The sequence below is a fragment of the Aulonocara sp. 'chitande type north' Nkhata Bay genome, linkage group LG20 (genome assembly GCF_057382095.1).
Source record: "Aulonocara sp. 'chitande type north' Nkhata Bay isolate Kocher_YH1m ecotype deep benthic linkage group LG20, A_spYH_male_GT1.1, whole genome shotgun sequence".
Taxonomy (NCBI): domain Eukaryota; kingdom Metazoa; phylum Chordata; class Actinopteri; order Cichliformes; family Cichlidae; genus Aulonocara; species Aulonocara sp. 'chitande type north' Nkhata Bay.
In genome coordinates, this window is record NC_141363.1 from 12,933,246 (window position 1) to 12,959,653 (window position 26,408).

The following is a 26,408-nucleotide window of genomic DNA, read 5'->3' on the forward strand; positions in this document are numbered from 1 at the left end:
GTCCCAATTCGAAGGCTGCTCGAAATGCGGCCCTCAAATGCGTCCTTCATTTCCCTGAATTTTAAGGACGTGGCGGTGTAGACTTCGTTGGCCCAACATATCCCAGAATGCATAGCGCGGCGGTGGGTGTGGATAATTTTGCCGAAAAAAACAGCGGATGAGGGGCGCCCGAAGAGTAAACTTTAAGTACTGAATATTATGTCACTTATTTATGTGCAAATGTTTAATAACGAAGAACATTAAAACATTACTGTTGGCCACATGTCGGCAAAGTTATGTGACATCAGTGACGTCTGTACTAACTTGGTTTTAAAGCCTTTACTTTAAAATATACGCCGTTCAATAGCTGAGCTTAATCTTACAGAGAATGATCAAAGCTCATGTAGAAACAAACAAACAAATGAACAAAAGATTTTCTCCTTCATTTCTGTCAAACAAAGCTGTATGAAACGTTTCCAGCTGTTAGTATCATGGTTGCTAGGAAACCTGGGCTAGACCGTCCCATTTCACAAGCCTCGCACTTCCGGCCTTAGCAGTCTTTAAGTACGCGGCCCTTGAGGACCGTTGAGGCTGCGTACTTTGGCTGCAGACCCTGAATTGGGATACAGCCCTAGTGAGCCTTGCCCCCAGTTAGCTATCGAACTAGTGGGTAACAGACGTCTCCGAAAACGTGTGGTGTCTTGATAAACTGAGCAAATATTTGAGGTTTACACAGCTACATTCTCGCCTGAAAATATTTTAATCGTTTATTTTGTGACCCAGAAAGAATAATAAGAGTAATATTAAAACTAACTAGCTGCCGCCATTGTTGTAAACTGAGCTGCGCTGCGCTATGAATTCTGGGATACAGCTTCTTCTTCTTTGGGGTTTAACGGCAGCTGGCATCCTTGTACATACAGTGCTGCCATCTTCTATTTCAGTCCGTTATTACACTCTTAAATCCTACTACTTATTCCTGCGTCTTTTGTGATGCTTCAAACGAGGCGTCGACTATTAAATCAGTCGTCGACGATTTTGATAGTCGACGTAATCGTGACTAGTCGACTAATCGTGACAGCCCTAATCTAAAATAATCACCACTACAACATATAGCTTATATTCCACTGGCCCTTAGACAGACCTATTACCTTGGTCTTCAGTGTTATAATCATCCTCTATTCCAATGCCCTCTGTCAGTTCTTTCTGTTTGCGGTAATTCAGCAGGAATTGGTGAATGCTGAGGTCTTCCTGGTCACTGGAGCTCTACCTGGAGCTGGCAGACGTACTGGTACTGCTACAATTGGAAGGAAACCACCTCGCTAAAGGAAAAACAAGACAACAATATCAAAATAGGTTTGATTACAATAAAATAAGTCAGTTAATCAAAATCAGTGTGACACAGACGCTGATTTTTTTGAGAAGAGCCCATTAGTGACATTTAATTCCATATTTTTACCGTGAGGGCTTGTAAAACTGCAAAAACTGCCAACACCTATAGTGCCGCTGTCTAAATATTATTATGAATATGAATTCTACAAGAGAAAACGACTGAGCATTTAAACCATCACAATGTATTAAATGTTTCCAGAGATACTGATAATTTGATAACGAGCAAAGTTATTTCTCCTCAAAATGCGCCTGACTAAAAGTGGGATCAACCAGTACATATAATATTCATCCTGCTACATTTAGAAAGTGGCAACAACAGTAAACATGAGTAACTCCACCGTGTGTCTATCCGGTCTTTAAGTGATGACGTGATCAATCCTACTTCTGGGCCCAAACTACTCTGCGTTTAATAAGGCTGTTGTGTTTTTAACATGTTTTAATGCTTTGTAACTTGTTCTATTTAATCTTAACAAGCCCCTTACAAAAAGTAAGCGATCACTGTCGGCCTCTCTCAGTTTTTATTACAACTATTCATTTTAAAGCTCAGTTTTTAAAACCTTACCATGTAACTATAGCCCAGGCAATGCAGCAGCACATTAATGACTAACCTGTATGTGGATGGATTATCTCAGTTGTTCTCTTGACTGAAGTTTGGTCCGTTTACAGCATCCTGCCATGCCACTGCATTTGTCCCTAACCATCGGGAACCCTCACCTTAACTCTTATCCAGTGGGAAAAAAGTTCCCCTTCATCACTGTGTTAATGTTATGCTAACATAGCTGTTTCGCTAGTCACATATCACATCACTATATACCAGCTAGCAAAACTTCAGTAACCCTACAAACATCACTGCTGCTTACTTTCCTGTCTTCATGTATGTCAGAAGTGATAGCAGAGCTGTGCCTTTTAATTTGTTTTAGAAATCCCTCAGTCAGAACCTGGTATATTATATTTAGACGGAAACTAGCGAGCTAACTCTCTGCTAACTTCTAACTTCAGACAGATTTTTAACTCTCAGTGATCATTTGACTTTGGGACCTGCAGTGTAGTTTGGGTCCAGACACGCTAATGACCAGACTTAAAGACCAAATTTCGGGTCACTTTTGCTGGTCCCAAGCCCCAATAAAGAAGCTAGCTTGAAGCTTGACATAAAAAACAATAATTGCTAAGAAACGTGTAATTTGTAGTTCTAAATATATTCTAAATGCATTTAGATCGTTTTTACTCACTTTATGTCTCTTCCACGATGTTACGTCTCTCTCCTATGTTGGTTACAATTACATAGGCACTTAGCAGGACAGTGGAAAAACCCAGGACCACAGTGATACTGAGAATTCCACGGTGTTCACTGTCTTCAGCAACCTTACAAGGGCCGGTTGAACGGCTACAGTCTTATCATACATGTGCAGTGTTCCTACAAGCCATAAGGTTACCTTGAGTGAGGAAGATGATGATTGAATGTCCTCTGAGTCCATAGGTTGAGGTGCAAGCACATTTCTCCCATTCTCCACAGAGGGCAGTGGCGCATAGGTGTGACATCACTAACACTTAAGTTGCTTTTTAGAGTGATAGCAGAAAATTGTGAGCGTTACACTTGTATGCGGCTTGAAGTAGGCACACATTGGCAGGGATGTGGTTGGAACGGCTGACTAGATAAGGCCTGGTGTCCAGCTAATGAAAACGAGCCGAAAATTGCGCACTTTAAATATAGCACTTTTGCCCTGTCATTCCGGGCTGCCCGAGTGGCTCATGGGAACGTGACAGGCCCTATGGCAGAGATTGAGGACAGAGGGCAGTGGTTCGAATCCCATGCGGACCATATGTTGGGGACACAAAAAAAAAAAAAAAAAAAAAAAATCCCCTGGCTCTGAAATTCACTTGCTACGCTTGCTAGAAGCCTACAGGCGAGCCTACAGAATGGGCTCTCTCTGCCTTTTTTTTTTTTACCCCTGTCTCAAAATCTCTTCCATCAATCAATATTGGTTGTTATGGTTGCTATGGACGCCAAACACACCATGCATTGTCGCTTTCTCAATCTCTTCTTCATGTCCGAACAAATGCTCAATTTTGCCTTCATTAACACAAATTATACATCAAAATGTAGGTATTTTTCTTGCCTTTAACAAAATGGCACTGTCATTATTGTCGGAGTTGCCGTTTCCTCGCAAATGGCCTCGAAGCAACACAGTTAAAAAATGTCCACATTCAAAGTCTATGGAGACTTGAGTGAAAATGACAGCTGAAATTCTGTAACAGAGGCGTTTTCAACTCCTCATATCTCCTAGATGTATTTTTCTTTAGAGACCTGACAACCGCCTTGATTTTTTTTCTCTTTTTTATTAAAGCCTGCTGATTGTTACAGTGAAAGAATGATGTCGACAGTCCGTGTACTTTTGGAGTTACAGAACATTTTGTAACACGAAGAAACGGCAGTTTTCACCTCTCAGTTGTGGTAAACGCTTGAAATATATTATAGGGCAGGCCGCGGCGTAGAGAACGCGCTTTGGGAGCGAGAGACCCATTTTGAAATCTAGCCAGTGGCAGTATCTAATATCGTTCCCTAATTCACTTTATAATTACAAATTCTCAACACTTTTGATTTACAACTTATCCACATTTCTTTGCGAACACTCCTGCATTGCACAAAGCGCATCTGTGGCTGTGTACCATTCGTGGTGCGTTGGCTCCCTCTACTGGTACGCGCCTCATTCAAATGTCGCCACACATTTAAAATTGCAGGTTGTCTTTACACTGTCATAGCTCCTAGATAGATTTCTTCAGAGACCTGAAAATCGCTGTGATTATTCACCATAGCCTGCTGAGTCTTACAGTGAAAGAACGATGTCAACGTATAGCATCGTTGGTTACTTTAATTATGTTTGGTTTTTTTTAAATCAAATCCTCCAAAACAGGACCATTGTGACACAAAACCTCTCACACACTAACACAAACTCTTTATACAGATACAGAGCTTTACATGTATAAATAAGGCAGACAAAAATGCATAAAACACAAGCTATCCACAGACTGTCGGTGGACACCATGTCACTTTATTTTGTTTTTATCTTGTTTCTTTTTGGTGTAGCCTCATTAAACAAAATGTTTATAAAAATGACCACTTTTATTATGAATTATTATGAAATTAATAATTCATTATTAATTATTTATTATGAACACACCTGCCACCCTCAAGTAGAGGTGGCAGAGAAAGTGTCCGTGTGACTGAGTCCTGTCCCAGCTCTGCTTCAAGGTCTGTCGGTCCAGCTTGTTGAGGGCCTGAGAGCAAAGACGGATATCCTGGACCAGCTCTGACAAACTGTCCAGGTCTTGACTCTCACACACGCACACCTCGCCAAGGTAGCTACACTGCTGTCTGTCAGCCCATTTGCAGCCAGGCTGAGGTGGGTCAGAGAGCACTCGTCCTGCAAAAACACAAAAGTCTTAACCTGATTGCACAATTATATCTTTCGACAATAAATGACATTGCATGATTTTTGCATGCACACCTGTGACAGGACTTTGGCGAGGTGTTCCAGTGCCGGGTAATCAGCAGGCCCTCTGCAGACAGCTGACAGGTCCACGTGTGGGAGGCAGTGGAGGGGCAGTCTTTTTAACACCAGCTCAAAGCCGGTGGAGCCTAGGGGATTGAGGGACAGGCACACTGCTTTCAAATGGCCTGTGCCTGAACGTTCAGAAGATGTAAAGTTAGTTGCAGTTTTGCTTATGGGTGGGAGTTCAGTGAAGCTTAAGGCTTCAGTCAGCTGCTTGTTAGAGTCACCTGTGAGCGCGCTGGCTAGCAGCAGTCGATGCTGCTGAAGGAAACGAGCAGTGAGGCCGCAGGCCTGCAGAGACCGCTTGGCTAGCACAGGGCAGCAGGACAGCAGACAGGACAGAGACTCAGACACGCCGTCCCCCAGTGGGTTCATACTGAGGTCCAGCTCCTCCAGGCACTTTGAGTGGAAACGAGCAGAAAAAGCAAATGATCACGAGAGCCAATTCTCTCTGACAGATATCATTGATACGAATCAGGTTAGCTTGTTATTAAGATCTAAGGTAGTTATTAAGACCAGAGGTACTTAAATACAGGTTAGATGGTAAACCTGGAGCTGCCACTATTGGCTAGCTGAGGCCCTTACCGGGAATGCAGGTGCACTCTGTCCCTTTAAAGCATTTACAGCCTTCTCCAGGCCGTCCCCTGTAATGCAGTTGGCAGAAATGTCCAGCAGCTGCAGACGAGGCATGTGAGCGTTGTGGCAATCAGCTCAGGGAGAAGGTCGTCAGACATACGGTTTCCAGAAATTCGCAGCTCCGTGAGGCTGGCCTGAAGTTTTAGGGCACGGAGGAGCGGGCCGAGGGAAGAGGCGGCCAAACCGAGACACTTGGAGTCCTGACACGGAGGAACCCCGGTCCCGAACCTCATAGCCGGGAGACACGCTTGTTCTCATCTACAGGTAGAAAGAGATGGTACTTCATAACAGAATACAAAAATGCACTTGTGTGCGTTTTATAATGCATTACCTCTTTGTTGCTCACCCACTGCCAGACTTTGACAGGCCTTCTTGTATTGCTCAGGGAGAGGAGGGAGATCCCCACACTCTCAGAAATAGGGGTACCAAAGTGTACCAAAAAGGGTACAAATGCTTGTCGCTGGGGGTGTTCCTTTTTGAAGGACATTTTTGTACCTTATGAAGTTGTACCATCTGAAGTACAATCATGTACTTTCCTAAGACATAAATGTACCTTGAAACTATAGTACAGAAATGTTCCCTTGAAAAGGGTACAGTAGGGTACCTATGAGGGTACCCCCCCAGCGACAACCTATTTCGTACCTAAAGAGACAAAAATGTACCCCCAATATTCCAAAATATTTGGTTATTTAACCATTTATTCTCGATAATAGAATCACATCAAAGCATTTAAACAACCACAGGAATACATCCTTGATTACTTTTGTATATTGCCATAGGACATGTCAAGAAAAATACATTCATTTAAAAAAAAAAAAAAAAGTAAACAATCACATAAAGACATTAAACACCTGAACACAATGGAAAATGTGCTTGCAATCACGTCACACAGAATACCTCAAGGACACAAACAGCCTATCATCTACTAAATACGTGTCTAGAGCTTGAAAGTCTAATTCATTTCCTGGATTGAACAGGATCCAGTCATTGTCAACTGAACTTGGTAAGCATGGAAATGACATTCATAAGTGCAAGGAAGTAACAGTTTCCCACACAATACCCAACAAGTATCAACATTCAAAATATACTTGATTTTAAGGAATATAGGTATGGCTTCAGTGTGTGTATGGCCAACTACAAAAACATCCTCAAGTTCATATTTGACACTGCTGACTAGGGCTGGGCGATATATCGAGTTTTTTAAAAATATCGATATATTTTCATGCGAGATATAAGATGCGACAATATCGTTTATATCGATATAGTCTATGTTACGTTATAATTATACTTGTGGAGCCGCAGGTTTGCCTCTCTTTCGTCCACTTTTGTCTCTACGCTGCGTTACTCGGCCTCGCCTCTCCTTCACTGAACACAACTGCCCCTCCGCCATAGCTTCATCTGCAGGCAATGACAAGATGAAAGCGGAAAATCTCCGTTAGCGAGTTACCGCGGATCGCCCCGTGCGTGGGGCTGGACGGCGTCAACGTGTTAGCGAGCTAACCGCGCTAACCGGGCTGCACGGCCTAAAATCCTTTCATTTTCTCAAAACTCGACAGTGCGCCCTATGTATGAATTCTGGTTGTGCTTACTGACCGCGAACCGATTTTATGTGGTACACAGCGCTCAGCAATCTGTCAAAAAATGTTTTAATATGACTTTGCTAAGCTACGGAGCTGCACCGCTTGATGGATTGTCGGATGATTACGGCTACCGAGGAGGAGCCTCGCGGAGTGATACATACTGTGCTTCAACGTAATATTACCGTACTGTGTGTGTATAAGGACCACAAATGGCACCTGTTCAGAGACGTGGTGCAGCTGTGAAATCTGTCTCTTTGTTATTATGCTCAGCGTCTGTTAGTTTACATTTTGACTGCACAATTGTGAGCTTTTTGTTATGCACAAAAAGAACATAGTTTTCTTTTATTTATGGACCATGATTATTTAATAAATGCTGAGAATTTATTTTTGAGTAATTTTTTCATGTACATCTACGCTGTATGTAAATAAAAGTGCCCGTGTGACATCTGGGACACAGTGTGACTAAGAACTCTCTTTTTGTTCTTAACTTATGGCTTTAAAAAAAAAAAAAATTTGAGATATATATCTTATATCGCCATCCAGCTAAAAAATATCGAGATATGAATTTTGGGTCATATCGCCCAGCCCTACTGCTGACAGATATAGCAGACACACACTGAAGCACTTTATCCTGAAAATGCACATCTGTAAAACTTTTGTTCATTTCCAGAGCATTCTGTAAGTCACCTGGCAGAGATGAAAATGGCACACTGACACTTGTGCTGAGTGAATGTTCAAAGTCAACAAGCAACTTATCTGAAGAAAACTCCCAGCACTGTTTCATTTGATGACGATTGTTAAGAGTTGCAGTGATGTTTACAAAGTTTTTGCATTTACTCGCTAGATTTTTGAAATATTGATGCTTGCTTTCATATCCCATACACCACAAAGGGCGAAGAGGACCATACATCAAAATCAGCCTTGGGTAGTGAATAAGGTAATGACACTTGGGTGGGGGCATATTTAATAGAGTTGGTTAAGTACCCTGGTGACACTTACTGGCAGGGGTTTGTCTCCCTGGTCTCCTATGTTGACAATGCAGTTCTGAAGAAAGACAAGTGTTTTCTTGAAGTATGCAGGGTAGGTCATGTTGAACACGAAGAAGGTGGAGAATGCTGAGATGTAGGCCTCATCCAGCGAGCGGCACGAGCAAACATCCACTCCTTCAACTGTCACAACACAGCGAAACTGTCTTAAGAGGGCAGTTGTCCAACTCTTATCCTTCATTCGAATGGTTGGGTATGGACTCGTGGGAGTATTCTGCAGAAGAGGAAGAAAAACATTAGTATACAGTATGTTTAAGCAATATGTGCCAAGTGGATTTTCAACAGATTCCTCAAATTACCTTCTTTATTTGCAGTAAAACAAAACTGTCTATTCTGATAACCTGTAAACATGGCCCCTACTCCAAACAAAAAGCTTCTTGACCAATGACTGCTGTGGTAGTGTTTGATAAGCTGCTAAAGTTTGACATAATATTCAAGGGCAAAAGCAATCACCCCTGACAGTGACAGTACCTGTGAAGAAGAATTTCCCTAAGGGGACAATAAAGGTTTATCTATCTATATAAACACCAGACAAAACCCAAGAGCACAGCAGCACTGTGGATTAACAGCAGTGTTTCCCCTACATTAGCTTAGCTGTGATGCTGAACCGCAGCTGAATTCAGCTCCATGCCAACAAAACACCGAGAATGAAACTTGTGGCCAAAGGCTATGCATTGCATCATGCATTTACCTCTCCAAGGATGATTAAATCTTCTATCTTCTCCTTGAAGATGGATGGCAAGAGAAGTGCCCCCTTGAAGTCAATTCCTAGGTCATACAGATGCAAATGCACTTCATTAGATTTTGATAGCATGCAAATTCCCATTAACATGCTCTTCACATGACACTATGGTACATCAATTATCTTTGGAAGAGAGAGCAAATGAATTGTCACAAAATTTACTATTTGTATGCGGTCAAATTAGCACCTGTAATGTCTTCAGCCAGTGCATTCTCCCTCCATGTAGACCTTCTTCAGTGGCAAATCCTTGGTCATTTGAAGAACAGCAGTGAAGTTTTTGCTAAAGCGGCGACAGATGTTGTCTTGGCAGGGATGCATTAAATCAACCTCATCACACAACTGGAAATGAAAAGAGCAGAATAGACAAAAGAATGACATTTTACATTGAGGATTTAAACTTTTGACATGTTTAAAGACACAGACTGGAGATAAATGTAAAGTACTTTAACCCTTGATCAAAAAATTCTAAAGCTAATAAACAGATTGATTAATCAGCTAGTACAGAAAATAATAATAATAATCAGATTTAGAGACAAAAAAAAAATCATTAGCTGTTTCCCCAATCATCTTAACAATTCTTGGGTTGCAGACAGTGTCCCTGCGCAGAGCTTACAGCTCTCAGATTCGAAAATCCCAAATCCCACTAAATAGGTGGAATGGTGCAAATGTGTACCTTCCATTGTTTAAAATCCCTTTGAGCGGGAAACAAGTTAGATGCGATAAATTTTGCTTAGAAAACGTTTTTGTTAATAGCTATATTTACATACAAGCATGTTTTGAGAAATTATTGATTTTTTTACATTGTTGTACAAGGTTAGTGACTATTTATTGATAAAGCACTGGAATACGGCGGGAAGACAGACGTTGACGATTCCACCAACAGTCTAAATAGTCCACATTTGTACCTTTCTTTGTTTAAAACTTAGCTAACTGCTAGCATTCACCCATGTTAAAGCTAGCTCTTCGGACTTTTGCTAACTCTACTGTAAAATTACACGTTGTAATTTTTATAACAACACAAAATCACACCCGACTTACCTCTAAACCTTTGCGCCTCGTCGTCTGACACATCAATGCCTTCTTCCATCAACTTTATAAGGAGCTCCTCCATCGATAACCCCCTGAGAGTCATTTTCAGCGTCAACGCTAGTCAGCGCGGAGGCGGAGCACTCATCGCTGCTGGCTTTTCAGCCTTTGGGATTAATGCGCGTTGCGAACTTGATACATGGAAATACAACATTGTGGTATTAATGCGCAGTTGTTTAGAAACCGTTATGCTGTCTTGGCGAACTATATTTGTAACTTACAAAATGTAGTCACCGTAACATAAAAATCTGCTTGACATTTTAACTTCCAAAGAACCTCGGTTTAACTTGATGTTGCAAATTCCATAAAAACCTCCCAATTAATGAACAATTCTAGGATGTAGTAAAAGCGAAAAAGTAAATGGCCAAACATAACAGTAATATGATTTCACGTTTTTGAAGGCTACAACCAAGATTTAAAACATTAAAAATTATAACTGGAACTTAATAAAATGGAAATGGACCAGTTTTTTTTAACATCATTTGGTTGTGCCTGCATGTCATTGTGTGTTTTTTTTTAAATATAATTTAACATAACTTACACAAAGGTAGGTTACAGATATTCTTTGCATCATAGGATAATTTACGTACAGAGGAGAGGACCAACAGATTTGATTATAACATGTAGCTTTTATGAGCACACTCACATCTCATATGAATTTTACAATTAACCAGGCCCATCCAGATTTTCCCATGCTGACCCATTACCACATTCTGCCACTGTCACTGCAGTACAGGTCAAAATGGTACAGATTTGTACTTTAAATTGTACCTTTAAAGGGGCATTTCTGGACTTTTAAAGGCCAGTATTGTACTTTTAAGGGAACATTTTAAAAAAATTTACCTATAGGTACAAAAATGTTCTTCTCTCATACCTCTATTTCTGAGAGTGCACGAGCAAACTTCAGCCAGAACCTGCAATACAAACCCATCAGTTATCCTGCACTGGTGCAGGAAAGTGAAGCCAAGGATTCAATCCCAAAAACTGTGATTCCTTCAGTGTCTTCTGGAAGCTGGCTCCAAAAGCAAGTCAGCATCCAGTCTGGTAATAGAAATGGTTCTAATCTTTACAGTTTCTCAGATTGTAGTTTCTCAGGCAGCTTGTTAACATAACCAGCCCTTCACCTTCTTACCAGAATCATACAGTCTAAAACCTGCACGCCTCATCTGGGTAATGAAAGATGAAGTCATTGTGGAAGGACCTAGAACCTCCATTCCTTCTATCAGTGATTTAAAAAAGACCTCTGTGTCTATGAGAAAGTCTATTTTATGAATTTGGGTCATACTTTGCCTAAGAAAAGGAGTATGCTCACTGGCTGACATGCAAGCTGTTTCACAGTCATAGCCATCCTCTTGTCACTGTGGGTTTTTTTTTTTTAAATCCAAGATAGCAACGGTGACAACATTTGTCTTAAACACTCGTGATCAGACTTCATCAACCAATCATGGTAGTCTTCAGCATCTTTTAAATTGTCTGTGGTCCAAGTATGGTCACTTCTGGCTCTCCTCAGTGTCACCTCACCTCTTCATTTGTGTGCAGGACGGCCAGTAGCTGGTCCTGCGGGGAGAGCAGAGCGCCTTCTTTCTGCAGAGAGAGACAAGGCAGGAGGCCACATTTCTGGTAACGCTGAGCTGCCTGCTCACACAGCCACGACACAGAGCAGGAGTTGGCCTCACTGGGATGCAGAGCAATGACCGGCGATTAAACAGAAATTAAAAACAAAACAACAACAACAACAAAAAAACACTATACCAATCAGATTGGGATTTATTTTTATATACTGCTCAAACTTAAAAGTTTTCACCGACCTTTGTGGAACTGGGATCAGGAAGACGTCTTCCTGAACCCGGACCCTCATTCTGATTGGTGGAGGAAGTGACGTGGGCATAGGAGCAACCAAAGTTTGAGTTGGAGGCTAGAGTAAACAAAATAAAACATTCAAGCACTGTTAAAACATCTGTATTTAATGTCATCAACTCTTTGTAGAAAGACAAAGCAGAGTCTGTACTAGAGAAATCAGGAGACCTGACGAGGGCAGTATTACGCCTTTTATACCTCCAGCCTACCGTAAAGTCAGTAGAAGAAGAATAGCAGCAATGGCGCCATTGAGAGATCCCATCGCGATCCTGAATTAAGTTTGAAGATGTTGGTTTGGCCGTGTCGGTTGTTGTTGCAATAATGTCTTCAGTTCAGAATCTTAGAGAGTTTATCAAGGAGAGATTAACTTCTGCTGCAGAAGAAATCTTCTCAGAGTTTGAAAAAACGATCGTCCGGTATGAGGAAGAGATCCGTCAGCTAAGACTGCTTGATATCAGACCCGGGATAAAGTCACACAATACAGGTGTGGAGGTGTGAGGGTTGCGGGATCATCGTGTGATTCACGTGGGCATGATCTAAATGCATTGAACTAGTAATACACCACAGTAAAGTGTATGAAGTTATATCTGTGCAGTGTTGAGAAGGTTACTTTTAAAATGTTTTCCACGAAAGATTACAGAATACATGGCCCAAATGGAGTTTGTAACTATTCCATTAAGTTACTCAATGTGAATAACGTATTCTGAATACTTTGGTCCGGATTACTTTATTACTTGCATGTTACAACTACTTGAATGTACTATTGCTGTGTGAATTATTGCTATAACTGAAGGCTACTAGCCACCGAGCTAACATTGTTAGCTGGCTTTAGCTAAAGTTATTTCATAGACTAAAGACTGTTAGACTTGATTCATAGCATTAACATCCTGCTAGCTACAAACAATCATGTGCAGTTCTGAAAGCAATCTCAAGTAAATTTTTAAATCGTGATGTAAAATGAGTAACAGTAGGGTGGACATTAGGCAAGGCTGCAGTTTTTGCAGCGATCTCGTATAGAACACAATTTCTGTATCAGTAATAGGTTTTCTTTCTGTTTGCTTTCAGAACTGCACATAATTATTTGCAAGTAGCAGGTTGTAATGCAGCCTTCAGTAATAGTAATGAGTCACACAGCAATAGTACATCGAAGATTCTGAAGTGAGACATAACCTAGATAGCTACATAAACTAATACAAGGTAGTTGTAGTAGGCTTACGTTAGGGCTGTACAATCAATAAAGATGAGGCAGAACCTGGTAGCTCCAAACAGAAGGACCAGTCAAAACAAATTGAGGATGTTATTCCTAAATGAGGGGCTCCCCCTGTTGCATGGACATGGTTTGGTTATGAAAAGTCTGACACGGATCAGAAAACTGTACTATGGAAATTATGCCCAGACTGGTTCCCACCACGGACTCAAACACGACAAACCTCTTCGACCACCTACGCATGAATCATGTGAAAGTTTGTGGAGAGAGTTTATAGATGAGAAGCAAAAAAGAGCCATCAGGTGCTCAAAATAAACCTTAGACTCATACGTTAGAACAGGCTTTTCCCCCACGTGTAATAAATACTCAGAAAGAAAATGGCGGCCGTTACAACATATATCTAAAAATATATAGTGCATTGGTCAAAATACTCGACTCCAGGTACACGACACCCAGCTGAAAACACTTCATGAAAGTCAAGTTGCCCGATATTCACAGAATTTACAGAAAAAGCACTATTTTGTCATATATATCATTATCGGGACGAGAAACGTCTTATATTGGGATATGAGATTTTGGTCATGTCGCACAGCCCTAGCTAATGTTAGTCTTTAAAAAAAGAATGTACTTCCAGATGTTTCTTTCGGGTGGAGTCTTTATAGTTGAGAGCAGCTCGGTTTCTGGGTCCATTGTATAACTGACACCACCAACATTACCAAGACACTTACACTAGAGCTTCTTGTTGCGTGTTTTGTTTGGGTTTCCGGTAATGCGTGAAATCAACAAAATTAGAGAGGGTATAGCCTGACATATGAAACAGGAAAAGACCATCGTGTAATCCATTTATTTAGAAGTAACTGTATTCTAATTATTACCAAATTATCGGTAACTATCGGCAGCACGGTGGTTAGCACTGTTGCCTCACAGCAAGAAAGTCCTGAGTTCAATTCCACCATCAGGCCGGGGTCTTTCTGTGTGGAGTTTGCATGTTCTCCCCGTGTTTGCGTGGGTTCTCTCCGGGTACTCCGGCTTCCTCCCACCGTCCAAAGACATGCAGCTTGTGGGGATAGGTTAATTGGATAATCCAAATTGCCACTAGGTGTGAATGTGAGTGTGAATGGTTGTCTGTCCCTATGTGTTAGCCCTGCGACAGACTGGCGACCTGTCCAGGGTGTACCCCACCTTTCGCCCTATAACAGCTGGGATAGGCTCCAGCGCCCCCCGCGACCCTGAAAAGGATAAGCGAATGGATGGATGGATATCGGAATACAGTTACTCATGTTTTGTATTTTAAATGCATAACGCCGGTACATGTATGCCGTTACTCCCTAACACTGCATCTATGTAAACATACTTACGGCCACTTTGTTAACTACACCCGTTCAACTACTCTTTAATCCAAAATGTAATCAGCCAATCAGATGGCAGCAGTCCATGCATTTCAGCATATAGCGATCAGTGACGGTGATTGAAATCACTTTGATCATGGTGTGGGTGTTGGTGCCACATTGGCTGATCTGAGTATTTCAGAAACTGCTGATCTGTTTAAATTTCCAGCACAAACATCTGCATGATTTACAGAGAGTAGTCCAAAAAAGAGAAAATATGCAGTTCCCTTAAAATGACATTGAGTTCTCTGTACTCGGGTCTCCAGAGTTACCAGCTCTCAACCCAACAGAGCATCTTTGGAATGTAGTGGACCATGAGATTTGCATCATATTTATTAGTAAAATGTTAAAAGATTAGCATTAACAGCATATCTTACCTGCCGTCGTAAAATACTTTAAGCTTTCATGATCATATTCAGATCATGCTGCTGTTCATTTGTTTGTTTATTCACAGAGAGTGATATTATACCCCTTTCGTCAAAAAAAGTGACAGGTTACTTCCGGAGCTCCGGAAGTAATTAAATTATTCATGAGCTCCGGAAGTCCGGAAGTAATTAAATTATTCATGAGCTCCGGAAGTAGGAAGTAATTAAGTAATAAAAATATGATATTCATAAAAATATGATATTCATAAAAATATGATATTCATAAAAATATAATTGATTATTTAGAAAGTTTCTTATATATCAAAATAGCATTCTTTTATTTCTTTAAGCAATTAAATTTTATTTTTATTTTTTTTTATGCTCAAAAAACGCCATCTGGTGGCGGGTCAGTGTGTGTGGGCACGCGGGGGCGCGCCCGTGTCTCCGGACCGTGCTCTCTCGGGCTCCGTGCTCATGTGTTTAAAAATGTATTAAACCATATTAAAATTGTTTAGTTAAACTTGTGCTTTTGTAACGTTCAGTATGGCCACAAACACATGCTGCATGCCTTGGGGGAAAACTTTATTTAGATTTATATGCATTTGTAGATTTAGAATAAAACTCATACTCAGAAAAAACTCGCGATCCCCTAACCCTCCTTAGATACATAAGCAGGGAAAACTCCTTAAAAAACCCTCCGCGATTTCTCCAAAACCCTACAATAACTTGTTAGGGTACCCCCTCTATTCCCAAAACCTTATATTCGATAACAGGGAAAATCCTGAAAAAATCCTTAGTCTTTTTTCTCAAATTCAGCGCCCCGCGGCTCCCTTCATGCTCAGCCAAACAAAGCCAAAACTCCTTTTAAAAATTTCTCCGCGATTTCTCCAAAACCCCTAGAATAACTTGTTAGCTACCCCTCTATTCCCAAAAACCTTATATTCGATAACAGGGAAAATCCTTATTCTTTTTTCCTTCAAAAACTTCCCTCTTACTAGCAAGCTCTAAAATTCAACCCACACTCTAAGTTCTACCTCGCTCTTAATCTCCGATCCACAACTTCTTGCAGAGCACAATTTTTTCCTGCTTGTTCGCTCCCCGCTCTGCTCCCTAATGCGCTGCTTACCTCGTTTGAAAATTCCCCCCTTAGACCAACTCCGCCTCACTGCGCCCCGCTGCCAATCACATAACCCTTGCACCGCTCCCTTCGCACCCCGGTTAGCCAATCCGCTCCAGGTCTGATTTTACGATCTCCCGCTGATGTTAAGACTATCTTCGAACCCCCAGAAGACATCTGACTTCAGACGTATCAACAACTGGAACCGTTCAGACTGCTTGCGAGCTCAACAGCCATGAAACCAGGGATCAACAACTACCTTCGCGTGCCCTATGTGCATATCACTCGGTAAGTGTTAATCTTCCTCTCTAACTACATTTTCGCATTTTCCTTTTTACCATTCTGTCAATCCTTTCATCTTCAAAAAACAAAACAGTGAGCAACCTGAGGTGATCAATAATAATGATCCTTTAGAATTGCTTAATTTAGCTCTTGCCCGATTAGCACCCAATGAAAGTGCCTTTCAAAATAATTCTTTGAGTTTGGGATTGGATCATGATGAGATCCAAACAGAGTCAGACGCGGTTCATTCACAAATGAGTCTGACACAAAACATCTCCTCTTCTGATCCGTTTTTAGCAATTAATAGAGCTTTAGAAGCTTTGGCCCAAATACAAAATGAGGTTCAAATACCGTCAGAGTTATTGAGTCAAATAAACAGGCTAAATCAAAATCGTTTCATTGATTCTCAAAGCCAGCATTCGCTAGTCTTTTCCCCAGAAAATGCGTGTCCCAACGAACCGCTCAGCCGCAGCCCCCCGATACAGCTGTCAACCACTTTCAATGACTCTAATCCTCATCAATCACTCAGCTCTCCCGCAGACATTGTCTCTGCGAACGAGCCACTTAACCCAGTAAACCATGATCACTCCTTTCAACAAGGGGGTAATCCAGACCAGAGTTGCGCCAGTAATTCAGCACAACCCTCTATAGTTGTTAGAAATAAATTTAATAACGTTGAAATTAGAGAAATTTTGAATTTTCCTCCTCCAAACGATATACCCGACTATGCGCATTATTATCAAGGCGTAATGTCTAGTGCACGTGAAATATTAAACAGGGTTTTCTCTCACGCACGTCCAGGTGATTATATCCAGTTAGAATTGATAGGCCAGCAGTTACAAAATAATGTTTCAGTGATTTTACGTGATAATCATGATTTATCTGAATTTGAAAATTTATTCTTGAGAGCGGTACAGTCAAACTGGTCAGTAATGTGTGATGGCTCGTTGGAGGTTGTAGCTCAGATTGTTACACCCCCAAATGGCAGTGGGAAAAGATTGCTTAAACACATACTCGACAGCGAAATTGTGAAAAAGAAAAGACGTTTTTTATACGTGGTCCATAACCCCTCGAATAAGTTGTGTTTTGCTACAAGTGTTGCCCACCTTCTGCAACCCGATTTTAATGACTATCAAGCACAAACATTAGCTAGAGAAATTCAACAAAAAGCTGGTCTAAATGATCAAACGCCTGTTGGGTTTAATCAAATAATTACATTTGAAAGGTTACTAGGATGTAAAATTATAGTATTTTACCGTAACGAGCATGATCGCACCCTTTGTAAATTTCAGACTAGTACAGTGAATAGCGCAAAAGCCTTGTGTTTATTTTTATTTGACAATCATTACTACGCTATCAAAAATCTTAAAGGATTTTTGGGCACAGCGTATTTGTGTACTCATTGTTACATAGGCTTTAACCATGTGTTATCCCATTTCTGCCCTGCTCGTTGCTCAGTCTGTATGCAGCCTGACTGCAACGATCATTTCCTCTCCCCTATTGTATGTACCGATTGTAATTGCACCTGTAGATCTCGTTATTGTTTTGAGAGCCATAAAAAACTCGTTGAGAGGCGTGAAAGGTCTGCCAGCAACTGTGACCTCTACAGGAAATGTATCAAGTGCTCAAGGCTATATTACTTAGCAGCACATGAAAAACCTCACAAATGCCAAAAGAGAAAATGCCAAATCTGTCGTCAGGAAATCTCTAGTGATCATCAAACACATCAGTGCTATATGCAGGTTTTACAACGCGAAACAAAACATAATAACAAGTTGATTTTTTATGATTTTGAAACTTTTGTTAACGAACACGGTGAGCACAGCCCTTTTCTGGTGTGTACAAAAACATCAGATGGTAAATCTTGGAGCTCTCAGGGCGAGCATTGCGTTGAAAACTTTCTTGCTCATTTTAGACGCCCCCTCTTCAAGGGCTCAATCTTTATCGCTCATAATGCAAAGGGTTTCGATGCGTACATTATCCTTCGCGGGTTAGTTATGCGAGGATTAAAACCAAACTTGATAATGCAAGGTTCCAAAGTGATCAGCTTTACAGACCCAGACTCGTCATGCTTCCTACCTATGCCATTGTCAGCTATCCCGAAAGCGATGGGATTTTCAGATAGTGTTAAAGGTTTTTTTCCTCATTCTTTCAGCTCCAAACAAAACCTAACTTATGTTGGACCGTACCCTCCCCCTTCCGCATTTAGTCTCGAGCGCATGACATCAGAAATTAGACAGGAATTTTACAAATGGTATGATTCAGTCAGCTCTGGCCCCTTCAATTTCATGAAACAGGCACTGTTATACTGTAAAAATGATGTTGAAATTCTAGCTCGGGGTTGCACATTGTTTAGAAACGGGTTTATTGAAGAGACAGGAGTAGATCCTTTCAGTCGCAACACGCTTGCAAGCGCTTGTCTTAAAACGTATTTGACAAACTTCATGCCTGCCAATTCTCTGGCCCTGCCCTGTCCTTTAAATTACCATAATCAGGTAAAATCATTTTCCTCATCCTCAATTCAATGGCTCGAATATCTCTCGTGTACGCAAGGTGTTTTTATCAGACATGCGCTCAATCAAGGAGAAAAACAACTCGGTAGTTATTATGTAGATGGATATTCCGAAAATAATGGTAAAACATACGCGTGGGAATTTTTGGGCTGCTACTTCCATGGATGTATTAAGTGTTTTTCCAATCAGTCCGATGTTAACCCCCTGGTAGGTTCCTCTTTTGCAGAGTTAAACAGCGCCACTCAAGACAGGCTCGCTAGATTGAGAGCTGAGCATAATGTCTCTCTTGTTATAATCTGTCTAGCCCCCGTGAGACCTTGAGTCTCCAGTACTTGTCTCATTTTACTATCCAGATCATCCTCCGCCTTCTCTCTGATATTCACTCGAGAAGCATTTGCATGTGTTTCATTTAAGCGTTTGATCTGCTCAGGTGAGATCAGATACATTTTCTGCATCTTTATTTGCGAATTGCCCCAATTGCCAGATCTGCAACAATGGGTAGAACCGTTGTGAGCAAAGGTAACAGGAAACCCCCCTTTTGAGTGATTAACTTTCTTTTCTTTCTAACACCCTCTCGTCTGCTGGCCATCTGTCTGATTTTCTCTCTATACCGTTTCAGCTTCTTATGCTGACATTCTGTGACTGGAATATTTCCTTTTAAAAGATTCATACAAATCTCACAAACAGACTGAATAAAATCGGGTGAGCATTGTTGTAAAATAACCTTACGGATTTTAGGGGAACTTCTGGTTAGTGTTTTCAGTAAAGCAAAGTTTCTTCTCAATCTTACAGACATTGTTTCTATTATTTTTTCCTGGGCAAGAAAACACACAGCTTTTCAGAGGGTAGTATCCCTGTTCTCAGTCTTAGTTGCTCTGGACAGGTGGGGGTTAAATCTATCAATAAATATCCATGTGGCTCTCTCGTAGCTTCTTCAAAACTTTCCAAAAAGTATTGCACACGTCCTGGGTATATTTGTCTAGCTAGTGTATTAACTTGTAATTTATCACGAGGGTTTTTAAACAACACCATGTAAGTACTGTTCAGACTGATCGTCCTGCTGTGTTTACCTTGTAAAAACACGTTCTGGCTCAAAATCATCACACTCATATTTTTATGGTGTCTGTATTGAGTGAAAATCCGGACCACTTCCGGATGATTAGCTGCTTGAAAAATAACATCGTCCAGTACAATGAGATGACTTTGGTGTGAGGGAAACAAGGTCTCATCTTGAAATGATTCAGGAATGCCCTCGATGAATTTAATGTTTTTATTTTTCTCTTGAAGCTCAGAATACAGAGGTTGAAAGGATGTATAAACCCACACAACATTGTCAATAAGCTTGTTCAAAACATGTACACAGTTTTCCAATACAGATTTCACAAAAAAGGTCTTTCCAGAGCCACTTGGCCCGACAACCATACAGGAAAATGGCACATGAAGTCTGGGGTCAAACTCGATTAAAGCAGGCTGAAACATTTTTTAAAAAACAAACAAAAACGAATAACAAAAAATCAATAACCAAAGGGTAAAGTCAGACCTCCTGGCAGCAATCTACGCTTGTCATAAACAACACGGAATTTTTTGGGAAATGATGAATTTTGTAGTGAAAAGGCTGATTTATTACGAACGATACTGTGCTGAGGGGCCTCAAGTGTAGACCCTCCTTCACAGTTATCAATGTAATTGTCAACAAGAGTCTTTACAGATTCAAAGTTGACCTTCTCGCAGACATCATGTGTTTGTGTGATTCCTTTTGCTTTCAAAACAACTTTACCTTTTCTGGTCATGTAACCATAACTCTTAGGTCCTGCTGCAACAAACTCTGTAATGAAATCATCCTGGTCTAACTCATTTGTTAGCTCGCCTAAATACCTGCCTGTTTCTAGTTCAGATTGATTTTCTTTAGTGAGATACACTACGCTATCAGTGTCATAGTAAATAGCTCTTTCCTGCAGCTGATCCAAGTAACTGTAGAGTTTCATACGCCCATATGAAGTAGTGAAGGCCGCAATGAAGATGTTATCTGTGGAGTTTGGGAGCGGAGTGCAGAGGTCACCATAACACCATTGAATAAGAGCCACATCATCACTGACAAAAGAGAAATAGCTCACTTTGTATTTTGGAGAGAACATGAGGTTAAAGAATTCCTCGGGGTCACTCACCAGTTTGCTCTGTGTGAGATTATTTCTCTGACCAAATTTTCCCCAAAAAGAGTTTAAACACAGTTTGGCCATTTGTCTTTTAGCAGGGTTTAGTTTTATGTTTTCAGGGTCTAAAGTTATTCCTTGCTTAGCCTGGTAGTCTTTAATGTAAAGCTGTTTAGCCTCCTCAGTTACAGCATCTGATGGGTAGCCTGAAGCTTCTTGTTTTTTGCGCAGGAAATGATGTACATAGTCTGTGAATATTGTGTTACTCTGTCTCTCAAAGTGCCATACCTCTGTGATTCGACCTATTTCATAACCCTTTTCTAATGCGAGGTTAAACTCGGGAGTGGTCCAAACCCCTCTCAGTGCTCTATCCTCGTTACTATGGTTACAGGCTCCTTGTTGGTTGTTCATTTCAGCACAAGTGCGACAGAGAGTAAAGAGAAGTTTTCCTGATTTTGTTTTAAATGGTAAGACCGGAAAATAGAGCCGTCGTGGTGGGTAAACGACGGCTTTGATAAACCCAAAGTAGTTTTTAGGGTGCTGAAAATTTCGAAAGATTATTTGAGGATGACCTAAGGGGTAACTACATGTACTATTTACATATGGATACAGGGATGTGACATCGACATAGTTGATTTTCTCACGGGGCCCAGCACTACAGCGAAGTTGTGCTGGGCTTGTACGGCCTCCACAGAGAGCATGGCGGGGGATCAAAGGCTCTGGTGGATCATAACGTTTGAGAAAGCTGATTACACTCTCATCACTACGTTTTAACTCGGTCCACTCATGCTCCCAGATTATAACAAGAGAGACATTATGCTCAGCTCTCAATCTAGCGAGCCTGTCTTGAGTGGCGCTGTTTAACTCTGCAAAAGAGGAACCTACCAGGGGGTTAACATCGGACTGATTGGAAAAACACTTAATACATCCATGGAAGTAGCAGCCCAAAAATTCCCACGCGTATGTTTTACCATTATTTTCGGAATATCCATCTACATAATAACTACCGAGTTGTTTTTCTCCTTGATTGAGCGCATGTCTGATAAAAACACCTTGCGTACACGAGAGATATTCGAGCCATTGAATTGAGGATGAGGAAAATGATTTTACCTGATTATGGTAATTTAAAGGACAGGGCAGGGCCAGAGAATTGGCAGGCATGAAGTTTGTCAAATACGTTTTAAGACAAGCGCTTGCAAGCGTGTTGCGACTGAAAGGATCTACTCCTGTCTCTTCAATAAACCCGTTTCTAAACAATGTGCAACCCCGAGCTAGAATTTCAACATCATTTTTACAGTATAACAGTGCCTGTTTCATGAAATTGAAGGGGCCAGAGCTGACTGAATCATACCATTTGTAAAATTCCTGTCTAATTTCTGATGTCATGCGCTCGAGACTAAATGCGGAAGGGGGAGGGTACGGTCCAACATAAGTTAGGTTTTGTTTGGAGCTGAAAGAATGAGGAAAAAAACCTTTAACACTATCTGAAAATCCCATCGCTTTCGGGATAGCTGACAATGGCATAGGTAGGAAGCATGACGAGTCTGGGTCTGTAAAGCTGATCACTTTGGAACCTTGCATTATCAAGTTTGGTTTTAATCCTCGCATAACTAACCCGCGAAGGATAATGTACGCATCGAAACCCTTTGCATTATGAGCGATAAAGATTGAGCCCTTGAAGAGGGGGCGTCTAAAATGAGCAAGAAAGTTTTCAACGCAATGCTCGCCCTGAGAGCTCCAAGATTTACCATCTGATGTTTTTGTACACACCAGAAAAGGGCTGTGCTCACCGTGTTCGTTAACAAAAGTTTCAAAATCATAAAAAATCAACTTGTTATTATGTTTTGTTTCGCGTTGTAAAACCTGCATATAGCACTGATGTGTTTGATGATCACTAGAGATTTCCTGACGACAGATTTGGCATTTTCTCTTTTGGCATTTGTGAGGTTTTTCATGTGCTGCTAAGTAATATAGCCTTGAGCACTTGATACATTTCCTGTAGAGGTCACAGTTGCTGGCAGACCTTTCACGCCTCTCAACGAGTTTTTTATGGCTCTCAAAACAATAACGAGATCTACAGGTGCAATTACAATCGGTACATACAATAGGGGAGAGGAAATGATCGTTGCAGTCAGGCTGCATACAGACTGAGCAACGAGCAGGGCAGAAATGGGATAACACATGGTTAAAGCCTATGTAACAATGAGTACACAAATACGCTGTGCCCAAAAATCCTTTAAGATTTTTGATAGCGTAGTAATGATTGTCAAATAAAAATAAACACAAGGCTTTTGCGCTATTCACTGTACTAGTCTGAAATTTACAAAGGGTGCGATCATGCTCGTTACGGTAAAATACTATAATTTTACATCCTAGTAACCTTTCAAATGTAATTATTTGATTAAACCCAACAGGCGTTTGATCATTTAGACCAGCTTTTTGTTGAATTTCTCTAGCTAATGTTTGTGCTTGATAGTCATTAAAATCGGGTTGCAGAAGGTGGGCAACACTTGTAGCAAAACACAACTTATTCGAGGGGTTATGGACCACGTATAAAAAACGTCTTTTCTTTTTCACAATTTCGCTGTCGAGTATGTGTTTAAGCAATCTTTTCCCACTGCCATTTGGGGGTGTAACAATCTGAGCTACAACCTCCAACGAGCCATCACACATTACTGACCAGTTTGACTGTACCGCTCTCAAGAATAAATTTTCAAATTCAGATAAATCATGATTATCACGTAAAATCACTGAAACATTATTTTGTAACTGCTGGCCTATCAATTCTAACTGGATATAATCACCTGGACGTGCGTGAGAGAAAACCCTGTTTAATATTTCACGTGCACTAGACATTACGCCTTGATAATAATGCGCATAGTCGGGTATATCGTTTGGAGGAGGAAAATTCAAAATTTCTCTAATTTCAACGTTATTAAATTTATTTCTAACAACTATAGAGGGTTGTGCTGAATTACTGGCGCAACTCTGGTCTGGATTACCCCCTTGTTGAAAGGAGTGATCATGGTTTACTGGGTTAAGTGGCTCGTTCGCAGAGACAATGTCTGCGGGAGAGCTGAGTGATTGATGAGGATTAGAGTCATTGAAAGTGGTTGACAGCTGTATCGGGGGGCTGCGGCTGAGCGGTTCGTTGGGACACGCATTTTCTGGGGAAAAGACTAGCGAATGCTGGCTTTGAGAATCAATGAAACGATTTTGATTTAGCCTGTTTATTTGACTCAATAACTCTGGCGGTATTTGAACCTCATTTTGTATTTGGGCCAAAGCTTCTAAAGCTCTATTAATTGCTAAAAACGGATCAGAAGAGGAGATGTTTTGTGTCAGACTCATTTGTGAATGAACCGCGTCTGACTCTGTTTGGATCTCATCATGATCCAATCCCAAACTCAAAGAATTATTTTGAAAGGCACTTTCATTGGGTGCTAATCGGGCAAGAGCTAAATTAAGCAATTCTAAAGGATCATTATTATTGATCACCTCAGGTTGCTCACTGTTTTGTTTTTTGAAGATGAAAGGATTGACAGAATGGTAAAAAGGAAAATGCGAAAATGTAGTTAGAGAGGAAGATTAACACTTACCGAGTGATATGCACATAGGGCACGCGAAGGTAGTTGTTGATCCCTGGTTTCATGGCTGTTGAGCTCGCAAGCAGTCTGAACGGTTCCAGTTGTTGATACGTCTGAAGTCAGATGTCTTCTGGGGGTTCGAAGATAGTCTTAACATCAGCGGGAGATCGTAAAATCAGACCTGGAGCGGATTGGCTAACCGGGGTGCGAAGGGAGCGGTGCAAGGGTTATGTGATTGGCAGCGGGGCGCAGTGAGGCGGAGTTGGTCTAAGGGGGGAATTTTCAAACGAGGTAAGCAGCGCATTAGGGAGCAGAGCGGGGAGCGAACAAGCAGGAAAAAATTGTGCTCTGCAAGAAGTTGTGGATCGGAGATTAAGAGCGAGGTAGAACTTAGAGTGTGGGTTGAATTTTAGAGCTTGCTAGTAAGAGGGAAGTTTTTGAAGGAAAAAAGAATAAGGATTTTCCCTGTTATCGAATATAAGGTTTTTGGGAATAGAGGGGTAGCTAACAAGTTATTCTAGGGGTTTTGGAGAAATCGCGGAGAAATTTTTAAAAGGAGTTTTGGCTTTGTTTGGCTGAGCATGAAGGGAGCCGCGGGGCGCTGAATTTGAGAAAAAAGACTAAGGATTTTTTCAGGATTTTCCCTGTTATCGAATATAAGGTTTTGGGAATAGAGGGGGTACCCTAACAAGTTATTGTAGGGTTTTGGAGAAATCGCGGAGGGTTTTTTAAGGAGTTTTCCCTGCTTATGTATCTAAGGAGGGTTAGGGGATCGCGAGTTTTTTCTGAGTATGAGTTTTATTCTAAATCTACAAATGCATATAAATCTAAATAAAGTTTTCCCCCAAGGCATGCAGCATGTGTTTGTGGCCATACTGAACGTTACAAAAGCACAAGTTTAACTAAACAATTTTAATATGGTTTAATACATTTTTAAACACATGAGCACGGAGCCCGAGAGAGCACGGTCCGGAGACACGGGCGCGCCCCCGCGTGCCCACACACACTGACCCGCCACCAGATGGCGTTTTTTGAGCATAAAAAAAAATAAAAATAAAATTTAATTGCTTAAAGAAATAAAAGAATGCTATTTTGATATATAAGAAACTTTCTAAATAATCAATTATATTTTTATGAATATCATATTTTTATTAATATCATATTTTTATGAATATCATATTTTTATTACTTAATTACTTCCTACTTCCGGAGCTCATGAATAATTTAATTACTTCCGGACTTCCGGAGCTCATGAATAATTTAATTACTTCCGGAGCTCCGGAAGTAACCTGTCACTTTTTTTGACGAAAGGGGTATAATATCACTCTCTATTCACAGTGTGTGATGATCACTGGCAGTCACATCTAAAAATCAGACCCCAGACAGCTGTAAGGTTATCAACATCATCCAGTGAACAAATGACTATCAGTGAATGTTTCTGTGGCAACATAAAACGCAAGCTAAATTCTCAATAGGTGACCGTTTTCATCCTTCTTGAGCTTTCTTATCATCACATTAGTCACTATTTTCTTGTGTCCTTTTGTTGAACACGAAGGTCTGGATGATCAGCAGTTCTGTGACCATGAGAGGAGCTCCAGTCTCAACCAGGAGGACCCAGAGCCTCTACAGACTAAAGAGGAACAGGAGGAAATCTCCACCAATCAGGAAGGAGAGCAGCTTGCACTGAAGCAGGAGGATGAAGGGATTAATGTCTGGACCGGAGAACAGCTGGATTTGTTGTGGAAACCTGGATCACGGCTGACCAGATTTGGTATGTAAAAGTGTAATAAGCAGATTTCATAATATAGAAATGAATATGACTTATAACAAAATGTCACAAAGACACATGGCGTGCATTACCGCCTGGGATACTGCCTCACTGGAGACATGTTTTCTGTTTCAGATTTAAGTCATGTTAGCCCAGAACTGTACG

At 40.9% G+C, this 26,408-nt stretch overlaps 1 protein-coding gene and 1 long non-coding RNA gene across 3 annotated transcripts in view; one reads left to right on the forward strand and one right to left on the reverse strand.

Annotated features, from left to right (window-relative positions):
- Positions 1 to 8,889: 8,889 nt before the first annotated feature.
- Positions 8,890 to 10,382, reverse strand: LOC147305283 (uncharacterized). The gene is made up of 3 exons (XR_015126672.1): positions 9,962 to 10,382; positions 9,111 to 9,262; positions 8,890 to 8,949 (listed from the first exon to the last, which is right to left on the reverse strand). It is a non-coding gene; the product is annotated as an uncharacterized LOC147305283 (long non-coding RNA).
- Positions 10,383 to 12,106: 1,724 nt separating this feature from the next.
- The window catches only part of LOC147305284 (uncharacterized), a 33,496-nt gene continuing 19,194 nt past the window's right edge, over positions 12,107 to 26,408 (forward strand). For both annotated transcript variants that reach the window (XM_086278279.1, XM_086278278.1), the window contains exons 1-2: positions 12,107 to 12,350; positions 26,031 to 26,246. In XM_086278279.1, the coding sequence (XP_086134405.1) occupies positions 12,188 to 12,350; positions 26,031 to 26,246 (379 nt within the window). In that variant the 5' untranslated portion in view covers positions 12,107 to 12,187. The remainder of the gene's footprint in view (positions 12,351 to 26,030; positions 26,247 to 26,408) is intronic.